This window comes from Ciconia boyciana, chromosome 3, assembly GCF_034638445.1.
Source record: "Ciconia boyciana chromosome 3, ASM3463844v1, whole genome shotgun sequence".
NCBI classification, from domain to species: Eukaryota; Metazoa; Chordata; class Aves; order Ciconiiformes; family Ciconiidae; genus Ciconia; species Ciconia boyciana.
This window is the reverse complement of record NC_132936.1, coordinates 53,213,626-53,236,279: the sequence shown is the minus strand read 5'-3', so window position 1 is coordinate 53,236,279 and position 22,654 is coordinate 53,213,626. Positions and strand designations below refer to the sequence as shown.

Genomic DNA, 22,654 nt, shown 5'->3' with positions numbered 1-22,654 from the left:
TCATTCCCTTTGATGCTGCAGGGCTTATATCGTATATGACTCATTTAGCTAATTGGCAAGATGATATGGTTTAACCCGGCAGGCAGCTAAACCCACACAGCCGTTCGCTCACTCCCCCCATGCAGTGGGATGGGGGAGAGAATTGGGGGAAAAAAAAAAAGTAAAATTCATGGGTTGAGATAAAGATAGGACAGAAAAGGAAAGGATAATAATAATAATAATAATAATAATAATAATAATAGAATATACAAAATAAGGGATGCACAATGCAATTGCTTACCGCCTGCTGACCGATGCCCAGTCCATCCCTGAGCAGCGGTCGCTGCCCCCTGGCCAACGCCCCCAGTTTCTATACTGAGCATGACGCCATATGGTGTGGAATAGCCCTTTGGGCAGTTGGGGTCAGCTGTCCTGGCTGTGCCCCCTCCCAGCTTCTCGCTGGCAGGGCATGAGAAGCTGAAAAGTCCTTGACCAGTGTAAGCACTGCTCAGCAACAACTAAACCATCAGTGTGCTGTCGACATTATTCTCATACTAAATCCAAAACACAGCACTATACCACCTACTAGGAAGAAAATTAACTCTATCCCAGCCAAAACCAGGACAGTATCTACCCCTTATTCTGTGCCATCTACATCATGCCCAGGTCCCACACTTTCCAAATAATTTCAATTAATCACCACCACTTTTCCTGTCTTTTGATACATACACACAGCTATCATTCCCTTAGTCTGTGGGCCATCCTTCTAAAATGTTCGTTGAGTTCATTTAGTCCATGACTTTAGAGTCCATCTATCATAGTAGTCCTTCAGGGCAGGAGAGATGGTGTGTGGTGTTGGATGGTTGCATGCTGAAGCCAGTTCTGGTTCCATTATCGCTGCACTTGTCCAGTTCTATCACTGCTGCACTTTGCTCAGGTTCATCAAAGTTCATTCTTCATTAATCTAGGTGATTTTTACTCTAATACCATTGATATGGCATATAGCCACCACAGAAGTGATGATATAAGTATTATATATCAATTAACATCATACAATTTAATTCATTGGCTATTCTCACCCAAAATCAAATCCCTTAAAGGTGCCCATCGGAATTCCCCATCCTCCCGCATTACCCACCAAGTGCACCCAGGTCACTGAGCAAAAGCAATCCCACGGATGGGTTTGCCTTTGCTCGAGGCAGGAGTAACCCAGACTGTCTTCCCCAGCATATTTTTTACATGCACTACAGGGACTTTATCCCCTTCTACGGTACATAAAAGTTTTGACTGGGCAGGGTCAGCTCGATTGGCAGATCCCCTAGTGCTGAGTAACCAGGTGGCTTTTGCTAAAGTGTATCCCAATGTTTGAACGTCCCAGCACCCATTGCTTGCAGTGTAGTCTTTAACAGTCCATTGTATCTTTTGATTTTCCTGGAGGTTGGTGCATGATGGGGGATGTGATATATCCACTCCATGCCATGCTCTTTGGCCCAGGTATCTATAAGGTTGTTTCGGAAATGAGTCCCCTTGTCTGACTCAATTCTCTCTGGGGTGCTGTGTCACCATAGGACTTGCTTTTCAAGGCCCAGGATAGTGTTCTGGGCGGTGGCATGGGGCACAGGATATGTTTCCAGCCATGTGGTGGTTGCTTCCACCATGGTGTGCACATAGCGCTTGCCTTGGCGGGTTTGTGGGAGTGTGATATAATCAATCTGCCAGGCCTCCCCATATTTGTATTTCAGCCATTGTCCTCCACACCACAGAGGCTTTAACCGCTTGGCTTGTTTAATTGCAGCACATGTTTCACATTCATGGATAATCTGTGCAATAGTGTCCGTAGTCAAGTCCCCCCTTCGATCATGAGCTCACCTATATGTTGCGCCTCTTCCTTGATGGCCTGAGGTGTCATGGGCCCACTGAGCTATAAATAATTCACCCTTATGTTGCCAGTCCAGATCCACCTGAGCCACTTCAATCTTAGCAGCCTTATCCACATGCTGGTTGTTTTGATGTTCTTCAGTGGCCCAGTTCTTGGGTACATGAGCATCTACGTGACATACTTTTATGACCAGGTTCTCTACCTGGGTAGCAATATCTTGCCACAGTGCTGCAGCCCAGATGGGTTTGTCTCTGCACTGACAGTTGTTCTGCTTCCATTGCTGCAGCCACCCCCACAAGGCATTTGCCACCATCCATGAGTCAGTATAGAGACAGAGCACTGGCCACTTTTCTCGTTCAGCAATGTCTAAAGCCAGCTGGATGGCCTTTACTTCTGCAAATTGGCTCAATTCCCCTTCTCCTTCAGCAGTTTCTGCGACTTGTTGTATAGGATTCCATACAGCAGCTTTCCACTTCTGATGCTTTCCCACAAGACGACAGGACCCATCAGTGAACAGGGCATATTGCTTCTCATTTTTTGGTAGTTTATTGTACAGTGGGGGCCCTTCAGCGTGCGGCACCTCCTCCTCTGGCGATATTCCGAAATCTTTTTGGCCAGTCCGTAATTACTTCCAAGATCCCTGGATGATTGGGGTCTCCTATTTGAGCCCTTTGTGTGATCAGTGAGACCCACTTACTCCACGTAGCATCAGTTGCATGATGTGTAGAGGGGACCCTCTCTTTGAACATCCAGCCCAGAACCGGCAGTTGGGGTGCCAGGAGGAGCTGTGCTTCAGTACCGACCGCTTCTGATGCAGCTCGAATCCTTTCGTATGCTGCCAATATCTCTTTTTCAGTTGGAGTATAGCAGGCCTCCGATCCTCTGTATCCCTGACTTCAAAACCCTAGGGGTGGACCTCGAGTGTCCCCTGGTGCTTTCTGCCAGAGGCCCAGGTAGGGCCATTCTCCCCTGGCTGCAGTGTAGAGCACATTTTTTACTTCTTGCCCTGCCCAGACTGGCCCAAGGGCTACTGCATGAACTATCTCCTGTTTAATTTGTTCAAAGGCTTGTTGTTGCTCAGGGCCCCATTTGAAATCATTCTTCTTCTGGGTCATTTGATATAGAAGGCTTACAATTAGACTGTAATTTGGAATATGCATCCTCCAAAAACCCACAATGCCTAAGAAAGCTTGTGTTTCCTTTTTGCTAGTTGGTGGAGACATAGCTGTTATTTTGTTAATCAGTCACATCCATTGGGATCTGACAATGTCCATCTTGCCATTTTCTCCCTAAAAACTGGATCTCCTGTGCAGGTCTCTTGACCTTACTTGGTTTTATGGCAAAACCGGCCTTCAGAAGGATTTGGACTATTTTCTTCCCTTTCTCAGAAACTTCTTCTGCTGTATTGCCCCACATGATAATGTCATCAATGTATTGCAGGTGTTCCAGAGCTTCGCCCTGTTCCAGTGCAGTCTGGATCAGTCCATGGCAAATGGTAGGGCTGTGTTTCCATCCCTGGGGCAGTCGATTCCAGGTGTACTGGACACACCTCCAAATGAAAGCAAACTGTGGCCTGCACTCTGCTGCCAAAGGGATTGAGAAGAATACATTAGTGATATCAATCGTAGCATACCATTTGGCTGCCTTTGACTCCAGTTCATATTAAAGTTCTAGCATGTCCGGCACGGCAGCACTCAGCAGTGGCGTGACTTCATTCAGGCCACGATAGTCTACTGTTAGTCTCCACTCTCCATTTGACTTTCTTACTGGACATATGGGACTGTTAAAGGGTGACTGAGTCTTGCTGATCAGTCCTTGGCTCTCCAGTCGATGAATCAGCTTATGGATGGGAATCAGGGAGTCTCGGTGCAATATTGCCTCCAGTACACCATTGTGGTAGCAATTGGCACCTGTTGTTCTTTGACTCTCAGCAATCCCACAATAGAAGGGTCCTTCAAGAGACCAGGCAAGGTAGACAGCTGTTTAATTTCCTCCTTCTCCAAGGCAGCTATACCAAAAGCCCACCAGTACCCTTTTGGGTCCTTGAAATACCCTCTCCTGAGGTAGTCTATGCCAAGGATGCACGGAGCCTCTGGGCCAGTCACAATGGGGTGCTTTTGCCACGCATTCCCAGTTAGGCTCACTTCAGCCTCCAATACAGTTAGCTGTTGGGGTCCCTCTGTCACTCCAGAAGTACAGATGGGTTCTGCCCCTATATAGCTTGATGGCATTAGGGTACACTGTGCACCGGTGTCTACTAGAGCCTTATGCTCCTGTGGGTCTGATGTGCCAGGCCATCGAATCCACACAGCCCAGTAAACCTGCTTGTCCCTTTCCTCCACCTGGCTGGAGGCAGGGCCCCTCTAGTCCTGGTCATAGTATATGTTACTCACTGCTTGTAAATGCGAATCAAAAGTCCCTTTATTAAGATTGGAAGTAAAATCATCCCTTCTACTCTGTCTGGGGAACTGCTCACTGGAAACTGGAGCAGCAATTTTTCTGGAAGAACCCCCTCTTGTGATTGTTTTTCCTTGCAACTCACGTACCTGTGCCTCTAGGGTTGAGGTAGAGTTCCCATCCCACTTCCTCATGTCCTCTCCGTGGTCACACAGGTAAAACCACAGGGTGCCCCGTGGTGTGTATCCACTACATCCTCTTTCTTGAGCAGAGGGACGCTTACTCCTAGTGGCTGAGATACTGGTCCATACAGGTGAGGAGTAGGACATATCCTCTTTGAGTTGGTGGAACTCCTGGGACAGTTTTTTGGACATTTTTTCCACAGCCAAGACACAGGCCCATAGGGAGGAAGACAGACTTTATTTGTATTGCCAGAGTTGGCCAGCCGATTCATCCACTGTTGGTTCCTCTCCATCTTTCCAGGTCATTACTGCCAATGAGTTGGCATGCAGTGATGGTCCACTCCGTACAAACTTCCACCACATGGGTCATGTGCATCTGACTTCATCTGGATCTTTGGATAACTGCTCGTTGTTGAGGTCATCATAAATAACCTCCAGCATGGCTAATTCCCTCAGGTACTGGACACCTCTCCCCGTGGTGGTCCACTTGCCTGGGTGACATATAACAACTTCCTTGAGGGAATACCTTTCCTTCATGGCTGACGGGAGTCGCCTCCAGTGACTGAGGGCTTGTGCCCCTTTTCCAATCACTTTGTCAATGCCCCCTTCCCTAGAAAGGGATCCCAGCTGTTTGGCTTCCTTACCCTCTAATTCCAGGCTACTGGCCCCGTTATCCCAGCATCGGAGCAGCCAGGTGACAATGTGCTCACCTGGACAACGGCTGAAATCTTTTCACATGTCTTGCAGCTCACTCAGGGATAGAGATCGGGTGGTTACCATTCCATTTGTGGGTTCTGCCTCTTCCTCCTCCTGTTCTCATGATGGCCCTGGTTCATCTTCAACCCTTACTAAATGAGCTGATTTTCTTGTGTATTTCTTCTTGTGTATAGGGGTGACTGATAACAGCATGGGTTGGTTCTCTGGTTCCACCGCAGTGCCTGTCGCCAGGGTTTGAGTAGCTGCAGTGCCTGTCGCAGAGGTAGATCTCTGGATGGTATTCTTAAATAGTTGTTTAACCCTAAACAAGACCTGAACCACATTCAGGGGACATAGCAATAGGAACATGCTGGTTTGAACATCCCAGGGATATTCAGAATCCTCAAGAGCTGTTGTAACTAGCCTGAAGGAGAAAGGGAATGAAGGAGCGGGAGACAGTGTGTCCCCCCGTCTCCCCCATAGATTGGTTCTCCAAGGAGAAAAGGTAAAGAGTGTAATTATTAATAGTTTCTGATAGATGGCTCCTGAAGTACAGAGATGATGGCAATGCTGAGTACAAATACCAGATTGGTCTCGTGACCAATAATTTTATCATACCATAAGCCAGTGTTACGCAGTACAGTAAAGGGATAACCTTAATCCAACTCCCAGAGGTGATAAACAGCACATAAATACTGATAAACAGTATATATGGCAAGTAAGGTGTAACATAACACAACTCTGAGAACAGATACAACAACTTTGAGAGCAAGTAAATCAACATTGTGACCAGTGACTACTAAACTATTATAATGAATGCTTATAACAAATTTGTTTTAACACGCTCTGGTCAGATCTGTCGTTATCTCAACCCTTCATGCCCCACATTGGGCACCAAAAAGGACTGTTGTGGTTATAATCCGGCATGCAGCTAAACACCACACAGCCGTTCGCTCACTGCCCCCATGCAGTGGGATGGGGGAAGAAAAAAAAAATGTAAGATTCATGGGTTGAGATAAAGACAGTTTAATAGGACAGAAAAGGAAGGGAAAATAATAATAATAATAACAACAACAATAATAATGATAAAATAATATACAAGATAAGGGACGCACAATGCAATTGCTCACCACCCGCCGACCGATGCCCAGCCCATCCCCGAGCAGTGATCACCGCCCCCCAGCCAACGCCCCCAGTTTCTGTACTGAGCATGACGCCCTATGGTGTGGAATAGCCCTTTGGGCAGTTGGGGTCAGCTGTCCTGGCTGTGCCCCCTCCCAGCTTCTCACTGGCAGGGCATGAGAAGCTAAAAAGTCCTTGACCAAGTGTAAGCACTACTTAGCAACAACTAAAACATCGGTGTATCATCAACATTATTCTCATCCTAAATCCAGAACACAGCACTATACCACCTGCTAGGAAGAAAATTAACTCTATCCCAGCCGAAACCAGGACACAAGAGCTTTAGTTCACAGGGTTAGGAAGGGGATCTTTCCTTTAAATTAGTAGTTAGTAACTTGTCATTTGTAGCATTTTGGAAAGTACAGTCATGTTTTAGTGCTAGTGACATAAGGTATCCGGCATAAATTGTTCAGACTGAATGGCCCTAGATAACACAAGGGGGTTTTTATACTTGTTGTATATAGGTGTTGAAGAAGCCTGCCATCCTGTGCTCTACAGTGATTCCAATGGTCTGTCACAGATACCAACTAATAGCCTACCTTGGGTATATCTTGATTCCTAAATATCCAAGGTTACTTACTTCCAAGTTGTCAGTCACTCAGAGAGACATAATTTGTGACATAGAGGGCCTGTCAATTTCCCTCTTCCATTTGGACTTCTTAAATTGGTTACAACTATTTCTTTTAATATTCTAATAATCTAAATATAGCTATTAGTTTTCAGGAGTATTATTTTGTGTTGCTGCTCTGCAGGCAGAGGGTTTATCCAGTTTTTCAGGTGCTTGTAATTAGCATATAGGCAACTGAAAAAGGTCATCAAAACCTCTGCTTTGGTTAATGTTGTGCTTGATAACCATGTTTTTGTGCTGAATGTGCTTTTGGTTGCTTATTTAATCAGATTTCCCTAGCCAGCCTGGCTTGCAGAGTGTGCATTTGTTCCCTATCAAGAGGTCACTTTCTCTTTACAACACGATCCACAAAGCTGACATCTGTCCCCTGTGCTGTTCACCTAGTTGTTAACTTCAGCAGTCTTAAGTTTTTTGTCTTCCTGTGGTAGGAAACAGGGAGGAAGTCCAGATAGGATCTCCAGATCTCCTGAATTGTCGACAGTTGTGTAGTCCATGAGGCGTATTACAAAACAGTCACCTCCAGTGAAATCCTGCCTGTCTTCTCCAGATTATCATCCAGTTCTGCACTTCCCTTTTGTGTCTTAAATGCAAAGAAACAGAGAAACTTGTGTTGTCCGCCTCTTCCTCACACACTGCTCTTTTCATCCTGCTGATGAGGATGGTTGGAACCATCCTCAGGAGCGCTTTGGGTCAGTACTTTTCAACTTTCATGTTCAGAGAACGAGTCAAACCAGGGAGAGCATGCAGGCAGTGTGAGGGGGAGCTCAAGCATCACCAGCAAAATGCTGGCACTGTGTCCAGTGCATCTGTATTTGCTTGGTCATGCGTGTGCTGTGAGCCTGTGGACCACCTGATGATTTATGGACCCCAGTGCTCCCTGGATCACAGGTCAAGGAACACCATTGCAGATAATCCTGCATGCTAGGTTGAGTAGATGTCCACTAGGACAAACTTCCACACTCTGTTCTGTGTGACTAAGAGGAGCTTCAGGTGTGTTTTTAGAGCTCTGCAAATGTACCTTCATTCACAGGCCAGATTTAAGTACAGTTTCTTCTCCTAAGCTTCTGAACGTTGAAAAAGAATGAAAGAGAGAGCGAGAGAAATAAAGAAATCACACTTCCTCTGGCTTGAGGGGAGGGGCTATTAAAAAGTGTTTGCGTCTGCTGTTTTTGTCACTCATTGAGTAATAGAAAATTGAACTGAAAGAGACTCACCCATCCTCCTGACCAGAGGCAGTGCCATGCAGCAGATACTTGTCTAGCCTTCACATTGCCTTAGGCAGTCTGTTCCAGGTTGGTTTGCTGTCCTTGCCAATAGAAAGGATTTTCTCCCCTGACACCTAACTTAAATATCCACAGCATCCATTTAGTCCATTATTTCAATGTGACTTTCTGCTTAGGCCATGAGGGATTAAAGTAGGACCTCCTATAGCTGTGCTGAGGAGATTGCAGTAGCTTTAAGCTAAAGGACCAGGTTCTGGACCTGTAGCTTAGAGTCACCCCACATGAGCATCCCTTGCAGATCATTCCCTGAGCAGTATCTGTAATAACCTCAGGTTCATGATGAAATCAAATTCTCTCTTCTGCTTGCCCTCAGACATGGACATAAAGCTTAAAAATAGATCTACCATATGCTTAGTGATACTTAGGTATTTTGATCAATGTGGAAGGGTCCTCTAGCTGTTTCCTGGCTTCCTTTGGAAAATGCTCACTAACCCAGCAGAATCTATTTTTCATGGCCCTTAGCTGGCATCTGATCCTTTTTTAACCTCCATCCTCTCTGGCTAATAGAAGGACCTTCCCTCATGATTTTCCCTACCATCACCCCTTTTTTAAACTCCACCTCCTGTCTTTTGAAGCACATGTGATGTTCTCCCTTATTTCTTGTTGGCTCATTCTCTCCTGGGCTGTGATGTTCTGCTTCAGGCAGTGCAACCACCTAAGAGACAGGGCAGGCTGTGGGATTAATCACCAAAAATGAAAACTCGTCAGTCCTACAACCATATACATGGATGCAAAGACAGAGGACAATGCATTGAGGAGAGAAGGCATCTGTCCAGCATTGTTGTTTTGTGTTCCTCTGTTGCTGCTGCTGGTGTCTTTTCAAGTGACAGAGGGAGAGGGAGACAGAAAGAAAGAGAGAGAGAGACAGAGAGGAGCAGGCCATTTGGGATATAGGTCCATGTGTATCAGTTTCAGTACTACCTCCTAGAGTTCCCTGAGGTAGCAGTGGAATGTAGGCAACCTCGTTGGGCTTTGTGATACTGCAGGGTCCACTCTGAGCTGAGCAGTATTGATCCACCTTTGGAGGCAGAGGGACTTTGCTGTGGGTCACTGGTCCTCAGCAGAAGCCAGGGAAGGGGACAGTAGCTTCTCTTTTTCCTCCCATTCTTGTGGATTCTGCCTTGATTCCCCTCCTGTTACTCATCTCCTGCTCTGCTCATTGCCCCATCCAGGTTTGTGTAGGTTATCTCTGCTTCTAGGGGCATTTCCCAGCTTTTTTGGCACGAAGGACTGCGTGTGGTTAAAAGGAAGGAGACACGGACCACAGACTTCCTAGAAAACATCCCTGGTGGCACAGATGCAGCTTGCAGCGGCACAGGATTGTTGAATATGAGCTGCAGTTTGTAGGGTACTTGGCAAAACAGCGTTGAGAATCACTGGTCTTAGTGGCTTTGTGGCTGGACAGCAGAGGACTGTATGCATCAATGCTGCCACTCTTCTGTAAGAGAGAGTGCAAGTTAAGACCTGCTCCTTCCACGTCCCATTGTCCAGGGTGTTTTTCACTACCATCTCAGCCTCCCACTCTCTTGTTTTCCAGATTCCAAAATCTCTGCTAAAAATGGACTTAATGGTAATGTGTCATCTTTGTAATCCTGACAAATTAATCTCCAGGCAGTATCTCAATTCTTGCCTGTCCGGTTAACATGGCTTAACCTGTGTGCCTCTGAAGTTATTTTCCGGACGAAGAACATCTCTTACACATTACTCACTGTGGTGGGTTGACCCCGGCCGGCAGCTAAGCCCCCCACCCAGTCACTCGCTCACTGCCCCCCAGCAGGATGGGGGAGAGAATCGGAAGGGCAAAAGCAAGAGAACTCATGGGTTGAGATAAAATCAGTTTAATAAGTGAAGGAAATAGAAAACAAGTGATGCAAAGGCACTCACCGCCTCCCACCAGCAGACCGATGCTCAGCCAGTCTCTGAGCAATGGCTACTTTCAAAAAACTCAGCTTTTGTTGCTGAGCACAATGTCATATGGTGTGGAATATCCCTTTGGTCACGTTAAAGGAGAAGCCGCTGCCCGAGCACTCACACACCATTCAGGGAGTCGCACACACACCACCCGAGACTTTAACTGCCAGGACCTGAGTCCCTTCACAGTGGCAGCTCCACGGAGCTGACGGGTGCCCCTTTTCGACTCCTCGCTCACACACACTCTCACTCTTGGGTGCTTCCTCTCCCCTCAGGCTTGACCCTAGGTTTCCCGAAGCAGAGTCTCCAATACGACGTACGCCAGACGAATTTATTGGTACAGCGGGTGAAAACAGCTCGAGCTGGCTGCCTCTGGAGAGTGACCCAGAACAAAGAAATCCCTGGGCAATTATACCCTTACAATCTAAATTCCCCTCCCCTCAGGAGGCAGTTCGGACCAATAGTAGTATTTGGGTCTGGGGTCTTTCTGTTCTTCATTGGGCCCTTTCATTGTCTCTCCGTGGGCCGATTCTTCTCTTATCTCTAAGATTGCAGCTTCTGCTAAGGTTGAAGCCTCCTTATCTTTCTGGTTTGCACCGGTTTTGGGGGCCTTCCTTCATGTAGCCAAGTAAAACTTCAGTGCACGGTTGGTGGATCTAGGTGAAAATTCTTGCAGCCTAAGGCTTCAACAAGCCTTGATACTAATGCTAAAGTGACTACTACAACAGGTCAGTTGGGGTCAGCTGTCCCAGCTGTGTCCTCTCCCAACTTCTTGCCCACCCCCAGCCTACTCAGCGCAGGGGCAGAGTGAGAAACAAAGAAGGTCTTGACACTGTGCAAGCACTGCTCAGCAATTGCTAAAGCACGGGTGTGTTATCAACACTGCTTTGGTCACAAATCTAAAGCACAGCAGGGTTCGGGCTGCTATGAAGAAACTTAACCCCATCTAGACCCAGTATACTTACCTAAGCTGTCATGTAGAATTAAGCTGTCATACACTGAAACCACAGTGGCAACAGCTGGGTTTGAGAAAGCAGGTCTCGCCAGTAGCACTGTTTAAGCGTAGGCAGGCTTTTCGTGTCTTCCTGTTACTGATGTAGTCAGTACCTTCAGCACTCTGGTTGCTCACTGGCCTTTGTCACCGTGTGGTTGCCGCCTTGTCTGGGGTCTCTACCTGTAGGCATCTTTGCCGTTGCAGCTGAAGCCAGCTGCGGTGATGGTGAGAAAACTGGGGATTTCTTTGTGCAGAGGCCACAGGCAATTTTTTGCTCCTGTTTAGGAAGGAGAGTATTTTTTTCCCCAATGTAACTGGACAAATAAGGAATTTAAATAACACTTCTAAAATATTAGCAGTAGCAACCTAGGTGAAATGAGAGCCCCTTCGGGAGGGAACGGCGTCTGGAATAGTCTCAAAGTAAATCATCTCCTGATTTGAGACTCAGCTTGCTCCTGTTTCGTTGCTGTCACATCCTCCAAGTTCTTCAGTCACAAAACAGAAATCAGACAAGGCGGAGAAGAGATTAGTTTCGTTTGTGTATAGGCAAAGGGGGGTGGAGAGGGAGCAATGGGGTTTTTTGAGAGAAAATCTTTCTCTATGCGTCTTACATATTCCAAAGAAGCAAGCATGCAAAACTTCTATACCGCTCCCTTTCCCTTTCCACCCTTCCTTCCCTGCCCATCCCGATTCACATTTTGCATTCTGCTCCTTGCCGCTCCCATACTGCAGATCAGATGAACGCTCATTAATCCCGGGTAGATTCTAAAAATAAGAATTGAAAGAAAAAAAATCAGAACAGTGTGAATCAACCTGCTTTCATCTTTCTGTTCTCTTAACGGGGGAAAAGAAAGAGGAAATCAGTGGAGATGCTGTTTCACTTCTCTTTCCAAGATAAAATGATTCTGGCATTTGCAGCAGTTGTTCTCTTGCTACAGGTTTTCTAATTTATATACTTAAAAGGCACTTTAAAATTTAGGCACATTAGCTCAAAATGCTTATGCAGACCATCCGCCCACTTCTCTCTGCTAGTGAATAGAGCTACCACAAGCGGCCTGATGAAGGAGGAACATAGCTTGAAATCACGCTATTGAATTTACATGGTGTTCTCGTGTGTTACTCAGAACCAAGGATAGACCCATCCTTTGGGGGTTTTAACTGTAAAGTAAGCAGTGTGTTTACTGTGTGTAGCTGCTGCCTTTAGCTGTTAATTTCAAAGCTTCCTTTAACTCATTTTAAGCACAAAAAAAAAAAAAAGGAAAGAAATGCTGAGTGCAGTTTTGAGTCTGACTTGCTCTTTGGTTTATGAACGTAAAACCTGCAGGCCTTCCTTCTCAAGTTAGCTACATGTAAGCTTCTTTTAAATTACAAGTGAAGTTTGGATGTTGGTGTGAAAAGAAAAAAACGCAGAACCTCTCCTCAGAACTGATCTTCCTGTGCTGCATTTTTCTAGGGCATCTTTTTTTTAAAGTAATAGAAGTCCTGAGACAGTACAAGGCGTAACTCAGTTACTGTTACTTTAAGAGATTGCAGGGTGAGACTCTGCTTTAATCGCTTCTTGTGTTTTGTTCTGGTTTGGTTTTGCTGAAAGGGACGTATCACAGAGAGTGGAAGAGAATTCACTGTTTTTTGCAAAAGGTGAGGCCATGACATTCACAGACTCAGCTGGCAAAGAAGCTGCAGAAAACTGAAAGGGTGGCGATATGTCCTTCTGTGGGCAGTTTGGAGGGTTTGTCTCCTCTTCTAGCATCAGTTGCATTGAGGAGCTTTTGATTACGGCTGCTTGAACAGCCCCGTTGTGCTAATGCATCTTCTTGTGGCCTTGCCAGGTGACCTCCCCACCAGCCAGCTACCGGCCAGTCCCACCGCCACAACTGTCCCTCAAACAAGCACCACACGTGGACACGGTTGTCCCTCCTGCCCGGCTGTAACACTGACTTCCTTTTTCCTCTCTAGTTTGTAATAAATAGATTGTCTAGATTGTAGTAAATCTCTTGCCGGAGAGGGACCATACCCCACCAGCAGGACGATGGATCTGTTTGTCAAGACATTCATCACTCTTTCTTCCTGGCATTCAGTGGCCACCCGCCCTGCCCCATGGACAGCTGTGCTCACAACCTCTGGCAGAAAGCAAGGGTCTGGTTGTAGTTCAAGGAAATCCTTCAACACACACCTTCCCTTCACCGGTCCTGGCCTCCGAGGCTGGCTGAAATTGAACAGGCAAGAAGAAGCCCAAACCTTCATCTTTCGTAACTGACTCTTAGTTCAGGTCCCAAAGGGGAAAAAGAGGGAAGGCAAGCACAGTGCTGTACTTTGCAGACATGTGTTACGACTTAATCATTGTCTGTAGCGTCAGGAAGCTGTTGTTTCCAGGGCCGTGTCCCCACTCAGTAAATGGGAAGGAACAGCAGGGCAGAATATGGCAGTTCAAAGCTCCTTGCAGGCTCTGCTCTTCTCATGGCAGCAGGAGCTGCTTGTTTTCCTGAATCCCTTCTGACACCATTGTAGAAGACTTCCAAAGCAACTTTATGCTGACAAGAAACAATAGTAAGAGCGCTCCATCACTGTGAAAGGCATTTGCTTTGAGCCAGAGCAGTATGGCAGCAGGAGTTCATGTAAGACTGCCTTTCCTACCCCTCTGGCCATGGATGTCCATTGACATTGGGCATTGGCCTGACTTTTGACCACTGCAGACAAACAAGTAATTAAACTGCTGAGATTTTTCTGCTCAGCCCACTAAAGCAGAGTCTGGGGATGAAGTGTTAAAGGACTCTCTTAAAAAATCAAATGAATGCAGCCCGGGCATTTTTCAGTGCTGTTTTTCTCATGAAAACACTGTTTCAATGCAGTCATTGATCCTGATACATCCTGATCCTTGACTTGAAGTTTTGCCCTGGTGTTTCTGGCCTTTTGTTCGGGAATACCACATTGTGTATGTGAGATTTTTTGCATATCTTTAATAGTCACAGGACATCCAGCAGTAGTACTGCATCTTCTCTGATTTACGTTTTTAATGCAATATGACAGGTGTGGTACACATGTGGGTTTGCAGGCATTCTACACAAATCCCCAGTCTCCAGCCTCTTTTAAGCATGAACCAGTTCTATCACATTGCAGTAAATTTCTATTCTTTCTAGATCGGGCCATTAGTATAAAAATTATATGTATATATATAGTAACCCGCAACCCACAAGCCTGAGAAATAATGAAGAACACCCAACAGTTCTAATTATTTTAAAGCATTTTTGTATCTTTCTGACCTGCTTTATGATTCCTAAAAATTGTGGACTCACTGGTCAAGCTGGAATGAAAGCAGTCTTCTAAAGTCCCAGATATAAACGAAAATAATGCAACAAGTGTTGCTATTTTATTCCATCTGTTTAATTTGGGTTGGCCTGCAACTGACACAGAATGAATTCTGGAAGTCCAAAATGCTCCCATCAGCATAGATGTAAGTCAAAGAGAGGTCAGCAAGCAGACAGCACGAGAATTACTGACCTACATAGGACTAGTTTTAAGTGTCTGTTTGTTGCCCAACTTGGAATGCCTTCCTAATGACTTGTAATAGTCGAAGTGGGTGAGCAAGACTTTTCTGAAAATTGGGGGTTTTAACATGTCTCAGGCTTGTGTTTCAAAATAGGTACTCCATCAGTGTCTCTCTAGGGAGCTAGTACTGGTGGCATGGAAAGTAAGATATTTCAAATTCAGGGTAAATTTGTGTGTTGAGTATTCCCCCTATCCAGCCTTCAGGAGGCATTCCACAGAAAACTGAAGTCTCTTTTAAAAATTTTTGTAGTTCTTATTCTTGGAAAGCCTTTTCTGTCCTTCATGCATCTTCATAGTAACTCAGAATGTGGCATTTTGAATATTAAATCCTACTGTAGCTCATGAAATTTGGCTTATTTGATGTCACAGGCTGATACTTCTGTGCTGCTTTCAGCAAAACATAAAACACCAAGAAGATATCACTTAGAGAATGTATTTTTCACAGCCATGCTGGATGCAATCCTTGGTTTGATTAACAAGCATGTTCACCACAGAGCCTGAATAAAAGCCAAGGATTTTGTTCTTCTGATCCCCTTTTAACATAACTGTTTCTTAACTCAGCTTTCCTGCTGGTGCTTTCCAGACAAGATTTGTAGATTTGGTCAGAAAAAGACAGTTGACAGTTACCAGTCGTCCAGCCTTTCCCTTTCATGTCTTTCACTGAAGGAAGTTCTCCTAAAAATATACTGTCAAATTTCATTCCAAAGAAAACCATGGGGAGGAAGGAGAACGCAGCCTGCTGGGTCTGAACCCGCTCCCCGTCTCTTCGGCAGGTTGGAGCCTTCTCCCATGGTGGTCTTCTTTCCCAGGCAAGGGGTTGGAGGACAGAGGCCATGGCATGGATAGGAGGGTGCAGAATAGATTGGTGTCTCCCCGCATCTCCCTGTACCCCTCCTTCAAACTTTTTAAGCATCCACTTTCTTCTACAACACTCAAAAAAGCAGGTTCGGAAGAGATACTGTCATTCAGAGTTTCAGCTGCGAGTTGCAAAATCTTATGGAAAAACTTCTGATGCTCTGAAGGAGTGAATTTACACCAGACTTCCTCCCATCCATCTTTTCCTGATGGTTTACAACTGCAGAAGCTAGACTAAGCAAAGGCTTATCAATACTTTTTGCTTTTCAAATATCACGTTGGACCTTTTCTCTTTAAAATAGAAGTATGAAAAATGGACTTTTCCTGGTACTCCTGGACTTCTCCTAGGCTTCGATTAGCTAACAGAGAACTGCTTTTGTTTCTGTTAGTGGAGTGGATGTCTGGCTTTGGCGTGTATTTCAGTCTTGGCTTCCATTTTGTATCAAGAACCAGCAACCTGCTAGAAAAACTGAAGGAGGGTGATTTACAATAATAATAACAGTGCTAATAACATCTCCTTAGCCTTCATCTGTTTCCTAACTGAAAGTAATTAAGGTGCTATGATTATATAAATAATTAATAATGATGTAATTAATTTTGTATCTTTGTCGAATAATGTTTCCACCATGTGGGAGGAAACTACTGTTCTGGTTAGGGTGATGTTGGATTGCTTGCAATGCAAATGTTGCAGTCCAAGAAATATAACAAGGACAAGAAAGGAGACAAATAACATAATGGTTATTTTCATTTGTCTCTAAGGAAGTCTCAAAAACCATGTAAATGTTTTATGTTTTCATGAAAACACATGTTTTATATTGCCCATAAAAACACAACTTTAAAATAAACAAATTCAACTTGCTTGCATTAGAAAAGTTCGTTTTAATTAGGCTAGTTACATACCTTTTAACAATACCAGTGTCAAATTATGATAATGCTGCGTGACCCATAACTCACACATCTGAGAAATGCTGCCTTTCCTAATGGAAATGGAATAAAATCTTGTTCCTTTACTGTAAGTTGTGTAGCATGTTGGATGAACAACGTTGTGTGCTCGTCTCTAGAGAATTTGGTGTAAAACAGCTCCAGATTTTGTTTGGTGATCTCAGAGCTGGCTGAATAACTCCAGCCTTCCACAGCTCCAAATGCTGACATGCAGGGAGATGAGACTTTCGGATATTAAAAGCCTGCTCTGTGATACTGAAGGAGGTTAGTTTTTGGAATCCATTCGTTGACACAAAGGCTGATGCTGAATGGAGGTTATATTTATTGTCTACGAAACCCCTGAGTTAGCTGAAATCACTTTAAGCATGTACATGCATACATGTATTCTCTCACATTTAGCCGACTCCCCATGATGTTGGTTTCTTCAAGCCAGGAACAGACAACTTTCAGGGACTTGGCTTGAAAAGATGCGCACATGTAACACCCTCTGTCACATTTTACAAGAGGCTACAATCAAGCAGTCTTTATACTCGGATTGTCTAGACACTGTGACAAAGTGGGAAAGGGCAAATGAAAGAAAAAGCCCTTTTTGTCAGTCTTTCAGTTTGCATCAGATTCTCCTTCCCTGTGTGCTGCCGCTGCCAGCAAAAAGATAAAGGGAGCAAAACCCAAACAAAAATCAAGAAACCAATAATTGACTGGTTTTCTATTCATATCACTCCAGTAAAAAGAAAACCCCAAACAATTCTTTTTCTGAAACTACCAGGACATATGTATACCATCTCCTGGTTTATTAATTTTTTTCAGAATGAACGTTTTGAACAATTTTATTTTTGCAGCTGATTTGTAGTTTTAACTTTTTCCTCATCAATGCATAAATGAAGTGTGTAGGGCCGTCTTGTCAGCACTTGTAAGTTGGTATGTGAAATCTTCCCAGATTTCAGTGGAGATTTTTTTCCCTGCTCAGCTGAACGTTTGTGAATGACCAACAAGAAAACCCCTTTCCCCCCACTGCTCTGCCAGATTTCATGTTTCCCATTTCTTTTTTTCTTTCATTCTTTCATTTTCTTTTCTACTTTTTCCCGTGAAAACACATGGGAAAAAATAAGAGGAGAAGCAGAGCTGGGAGGGGAAAGGGAGGAGGTGATAGAGTTTCACAGGGAGGTAAGGTTACAAGCCAACAAAAAGGCTGCTGAGATTCTTCTTTAAATAGTAAAGCCTGCATATCCCTTAACTGTTTTGAAGTGAATAAGCGTATGTTCCAGCATGAGTCCCAGACTCATCCTCCCACCCGAAGCCTCCCTGGGCTCTGCCGGTGCTGATAGCAGTGAGATGAGCCGTCGCCCCACAGGGCCCTCGCCCTCCCTGTGGTCCTGCTTCGCTCCCTGGCGTTGCTCGTGGGGCTCCTTGGCTCTGAGAGGAGCCGGAAAACCTCACGTCTAAGTGACATCTCCAAAGAGGGGGTCTTCAGAGCCAGGCCGTCCTGCTGTTGAAGCGAGTAAAAGCAGCAGCGATATCTGCACAAGCAGTTTTTCACAGCTGGTACAAAGCTGGCCAGGGCACCTCTGCACTCATCGCCATCCCTGTGGGCTCACCTGGAGTCACTGCTGTTCCCGGGGATGGACAACCTCAAGCCCCAGCACAGTACCCCGCACCTCCAGCACCGACCCAGCTACCAGGGTGAGCAGAGGCTGGGGGCTGGCACGGCTGCCTCAGCAGCAGCAGCAGCAGCAGCAGCAGCAGTGTGTTTTGCAGCCTCCAGGCTGCACACCCCTTTCCCTCGACCTGTTGTCACTTTAGTTTCTTGAGGGATCCCAGCTCATGCCACCTGTTGCAACAAGTGCGAAGTCGAGAGTCCTTGTTTCTGTTCGTGCGAAGACACTTAAACGTTTTGGTGAGGGAACTCTGCTGAGCGAATGTGGCACCTTGAAGGAAAAAGAGAAATGCAAAAAGGGCACCTTTTAAGTTAAGCTAAGAGCAAGAGACGGTAGACCTGTGCTAACTGCAGGCAATACAGCTCAGGGAAATGCATTAAAATGGTGCTTGTTTTTCTGAACAGGCTTGCAGAATAACTGTAAGTATCTTCAAATTGTAGAAAATACCCTTCAACAGAAGGGCTTTTTTAATTACACAGATTAGATTTAGGAAGCAGGTATCCAGATTGTGGACTGTCACAGACAAGCAGGGAGCTATTGCTTAATTTTTCAAGCATTAGCAGTGGAGGAATCTGCTTTTTCTGAATCCCATGAGTTTGTCAAAACCAATTTCCTGTGTTGATGTTGGGGTAAGGCATACAAAATAGCCAGCCTGGCAGCTACAGAAAAATGAGGATATTTGAAAAAGGATAGGCTTTTTACTTACCCTAAGTGACGGATATTGGCTGAAAGGTGAAAAGAAATATGAAAAAAAAAAAAAGTTCTTCGCTATACTTTTTATTTTCTGTTCTATGCATTTTCTTCCTATTTGTATATTCTGGACAAAGTATGTCTAGTAATTCTAATTTTTTCAAAGATTTTTCTGTTGTCACTGCTCTTCTTGCAGCCCCAGTGTTTAGAGTATGTTGTTTGTGTGCCAGGTTACATGTAAGAGTCACTGTACCGGTTCAGCTCAAGGGTGCATCCAGAAGAGTATCTGATTCCCTACATTCACCATGCCCAGCTTCAGAAACTCGGGTTTTGTGTCTAGATTCAGCTCGAGTCAATAGGAAAGAGTTTGGTAACACCAGCACATGGATTATAAGATGTTAGAGCTGACATGAAAAGCAATATCAGGTAATAGGACTGACCTCGGAGGGCTGCTTCTAAGATGTGGCCAATTACCCTCCGTCTCCCTCCACCTAGAGAGCGGTAGGCACCTAAAATTAAGAGAGATTAACCCAGGCCCTGGTAGTGCCCCATGAGGGTGCTAAACAAGAGGTTACAAGAATTAAAAAACCCAGCGCAACCTTTTCCAAGCCGTACCTTCTCCGTTTCCTCCTGTTCGGGATCTGGACTTGGAGACGCTCTGCATTTGACGTGTTAATTCCTCCGTGACTTTCTCAAGTTTCTTAATTCATGTATACCTTTTACTGCCTCACCATCCACTACCGGCAGGTTTTACGCTCTGCTCAGTACTGCACAAAAGGGCGCTTCCTTTTGTTTTTGCTGTGCCATCTGATGAGCTCCCTCCTGCTTTCCTCTGCTACGCTAACTATCAGTGCATTGTGTCTGCTTTTCTACCTGTCACGCAGAGCTCCAGCAATGGAAAAAGGTATTGCCTTTAGGTGAAGTCAGCGCTTGCGTAGTTGGCAACGTCAAACACAAACCGTGAGCTAAGTGCCTCGCTCTATGTTTTGGGGTCAGACTTGAACACCTCCAGCTGCCCTTGGCCGAGCCCTTTGCCTGCCAGTCGTGCTCTCCTGCCGAAGGGTGAAGGAGAGGGGTTTCATCCTTTCACCACCTGTGTGCAAGCCATTGCCTGGCAGGGCTGGGCAGAGAGCTGCCACTACCCTGAGAGCAGGCAGGACCACCTTCCCCAGGCCTCGATGGGAAACCAGCGCGAGGAAGATTTTGTGTGAGCTTTTCCCAATGTGTTGCTGTTTATATTCAAACCACTGTGGGTTTTTTCCAAAGTACTTAACTTTTGAGCAGTGAACTTAATTTGATCCTTGTCATATGTGGGTTTGGGGGAGATCTGGTGAGCATCAACGTATGAACACCTGTCCTTTCCTTCCTCTACTAGGATTTTAGATAATGGGCTGTGTGCAATGTAAGGATAAAGAAGCAACAAAACTGACTGACGAGAGGGATGGCAGTTTAACTCAAAGCTCAGGCTACCGCTATGGGACAGATCCCACTCCGCAGCACTATCCTAGCTTTGGTGTGACTTCAATCCCAAACTACAACAACTTCCATGCCACAGGAGGCCAAGGACTGACTGTGTTTGGTGGAGTCAATTCATCCTCTCATACAGGGACGCTGCGTACAAGAGGAGGAACAGGTGAGTTTCAAAGTCTTCTTTCAGTGCTCTTAGTGAGTATCAGCCACATAATTACAGCAGAGGCATGGCTGCCTCAGCATGCTGCTTTCGGGAAGAGTTATTTCATGAAATAGTGCAAAGAATTGAAGTAGGCGTGGAGCTGGGTCTTCAGCCCTACCTTTGCTAACTTGCAGGTGCTGGTTCACTTGAGGGGTGAGAAATTATGTATACATGCCCAATTTGGCTGACTGACTGCCTCATCCCTCTACCAGGGAATGGAAAGTGTGGTCTGAGCCACCTCCAGTAGTTAACAGGAAATACTTGGCATGGCTATGTCTAAACTCTCTCTTCAAACCCCCTTTGCCTGCTTGGGATCCTACACTGTGTGTGGGTACCGGACCAAGAGTACTGATGCCTGTACAGAGTGAAGGAGATGGTGTGCCCACTGGCTGCATAAAAGCAGAGGGATTAGAACGGTTGTCCAAAAAGTAGGAGGCTTCAGTTTATTTTGCTCCTCAGCAACTGGAGTAGCTTACATTTGGCTTAGCCACCTCATCTCTTGAGGCTCCTTTCCCTCCTGTTTTTTTGTGATGGAGTGTAACTCACCTGTCTTCTTCTTTAGGTGTAACTCTTTTTGTGGCGCTTTATGACTATGAAGCAAGAACAGAAGATGACTTGAGTTTTCACAAAGGAGAAAAATTTCAAATACTTAATAGCTCGTAAGTTTTAGGCTTGGGAATATGCTTTTTAGTATTTTTAAACTTATAATGTTGACAATTATATTTGTCTGCTTATGTTATTAGTAAAATCTAATGTTGGATATTCAAGGTATGTAGGGGTTTTACTCTATGCTTACTTACTTGTCTGCATTTAGTGCACTTTTGCAAAGTGCTTTACTCTTGAAAAAATAACTCTTCAACCACATGCAGCTTTACTTCAAAAATAAGTGTTAGATTGTGTGATTCATTGCTTACATTTCACAGTAAACTCACATTCAGAACTGAGAGTACCATCTCTGTACTTTACCAGTAGTCACAGAAGTTCTGCAAGGCATATACTAACACTTTGTGCAATCTGCGGCAAGTATCTTTACACAGAAACAAGCTAAATACTGATTTACAAAAGAGGCGTTACCCAGACTCGCCTGCCAAGTTCAAAGGCATTTTTTTTCCTTTTAAAGGTAGGTGATACAGTCAGAACATGCTAGGAAGTTCTGTTAAGTGAGAATGCACCATTGTACAGTTGCATTTAGCATGAAATACAGTTGCATTTAGCATGAAAACCACAGTTCCATCCTGGAAATGATCAACTTAAAATTAATTTTATTAACTGCCCCAAAAAAATCCCTTAGCAATTTAAAAATAACATCTAAAACTTAATGTGCTACTGACCTATATCTGAACATCTTGTAATTCTTGGCTAAGAACGTAAAGTTGAAGGCTCTGTTCAGTATTGCTATCGTGTAGAGGTAAAAATGGGTTAACAACCAAGTATGTCACTTTGTAGAGGCTTTGTGATATTGCTCTCATCTTCTTTTCTTACACTGTGTGACAGTGAAGCAAATTCATCCCTGGTGCCACTCATGTTAATTTTAATAGAACAACTCCAGGGTTGGAGTTGGCTCAATGTGCATTAAAGTTAAAATTTAAAAAAAAAATCAGGTAATTCTGTGGAATATTGCATGAAGCCATGAAGCTGAAGAGCTTTGATGTAGATGAAAGCACAGAAACTTCAGTTACGACTTCTAGAGGAAGCAGCAGTTTAAAAACCTCTCTACTTCTAAATTAGCACTTGGAAAAAAACCCTTTTTTAACCTATCATCCATTTTTGTTCACATTGCCTGCTGCTTTCCTAACCTTGCACAAACTATGCCATAACTTGAAACACGAAGAAATTCCACACATTATAAATTCCTTACACATGCCAGTTGATGAAGTCAGGGAGTGCTCACCAGGACTTGGGGAGCAATCATACTTGGAGTCAGTGGAACAAAGAGATTCCCCCACGTGTGGGCAGTTGCAGTACATGCATTTTGATGCAGGTAATTACTGCCTGGAGGAAGGTTTCTAAGAGAAAAAAAACCAAGCATCCACTGATTTTCTTGTAGGATTACAGAAGCTCAGTTCCCATCATAGTCAGCTCTGTCTGCTTATAAACACGGACCTAACCACACTCCTGGAGTACTGACAGCCAGGCTGGGAATCTCCAGAAAGCAGCTTTTCT

At 44.8% G+C, this 22,654-nt stretch overlaps 1 protein-coding gene across 8 annotated transcripts in view; it reads left to right on the top strand.

Moving 5' to 3' along the window:
* The window catches only part of FYN (FYN proto-oncogene, Src family tyrosine kinase), a 150,194-nt gene that overhangs the window by 88,504 nt on the left and 39,036 nt on the right, over positions 1 to 22,654 (top strand). For all 8 annotated transcript variants that reach the window (XM_072855701.1, XM_072855698.1, XM_072855697.1 and 5 more), the window contains 2 exons: positions 20,195 to 20,452; positions 21,054 to 21,150. In XM_072855701.1, coding sequence (XP_072711802.1) covers positions 20,206 to 20,452; positions 21,054 to 21,150 — 344 coding nt within the window. In that variant the 5' untranslated portion in view covers positions 20,195 to 20,205. The remainder of the gene's footprint in view (positions 1 to 20,194; positions 20,453 to 21,053; positions 21,151 to 22,654) is intronic.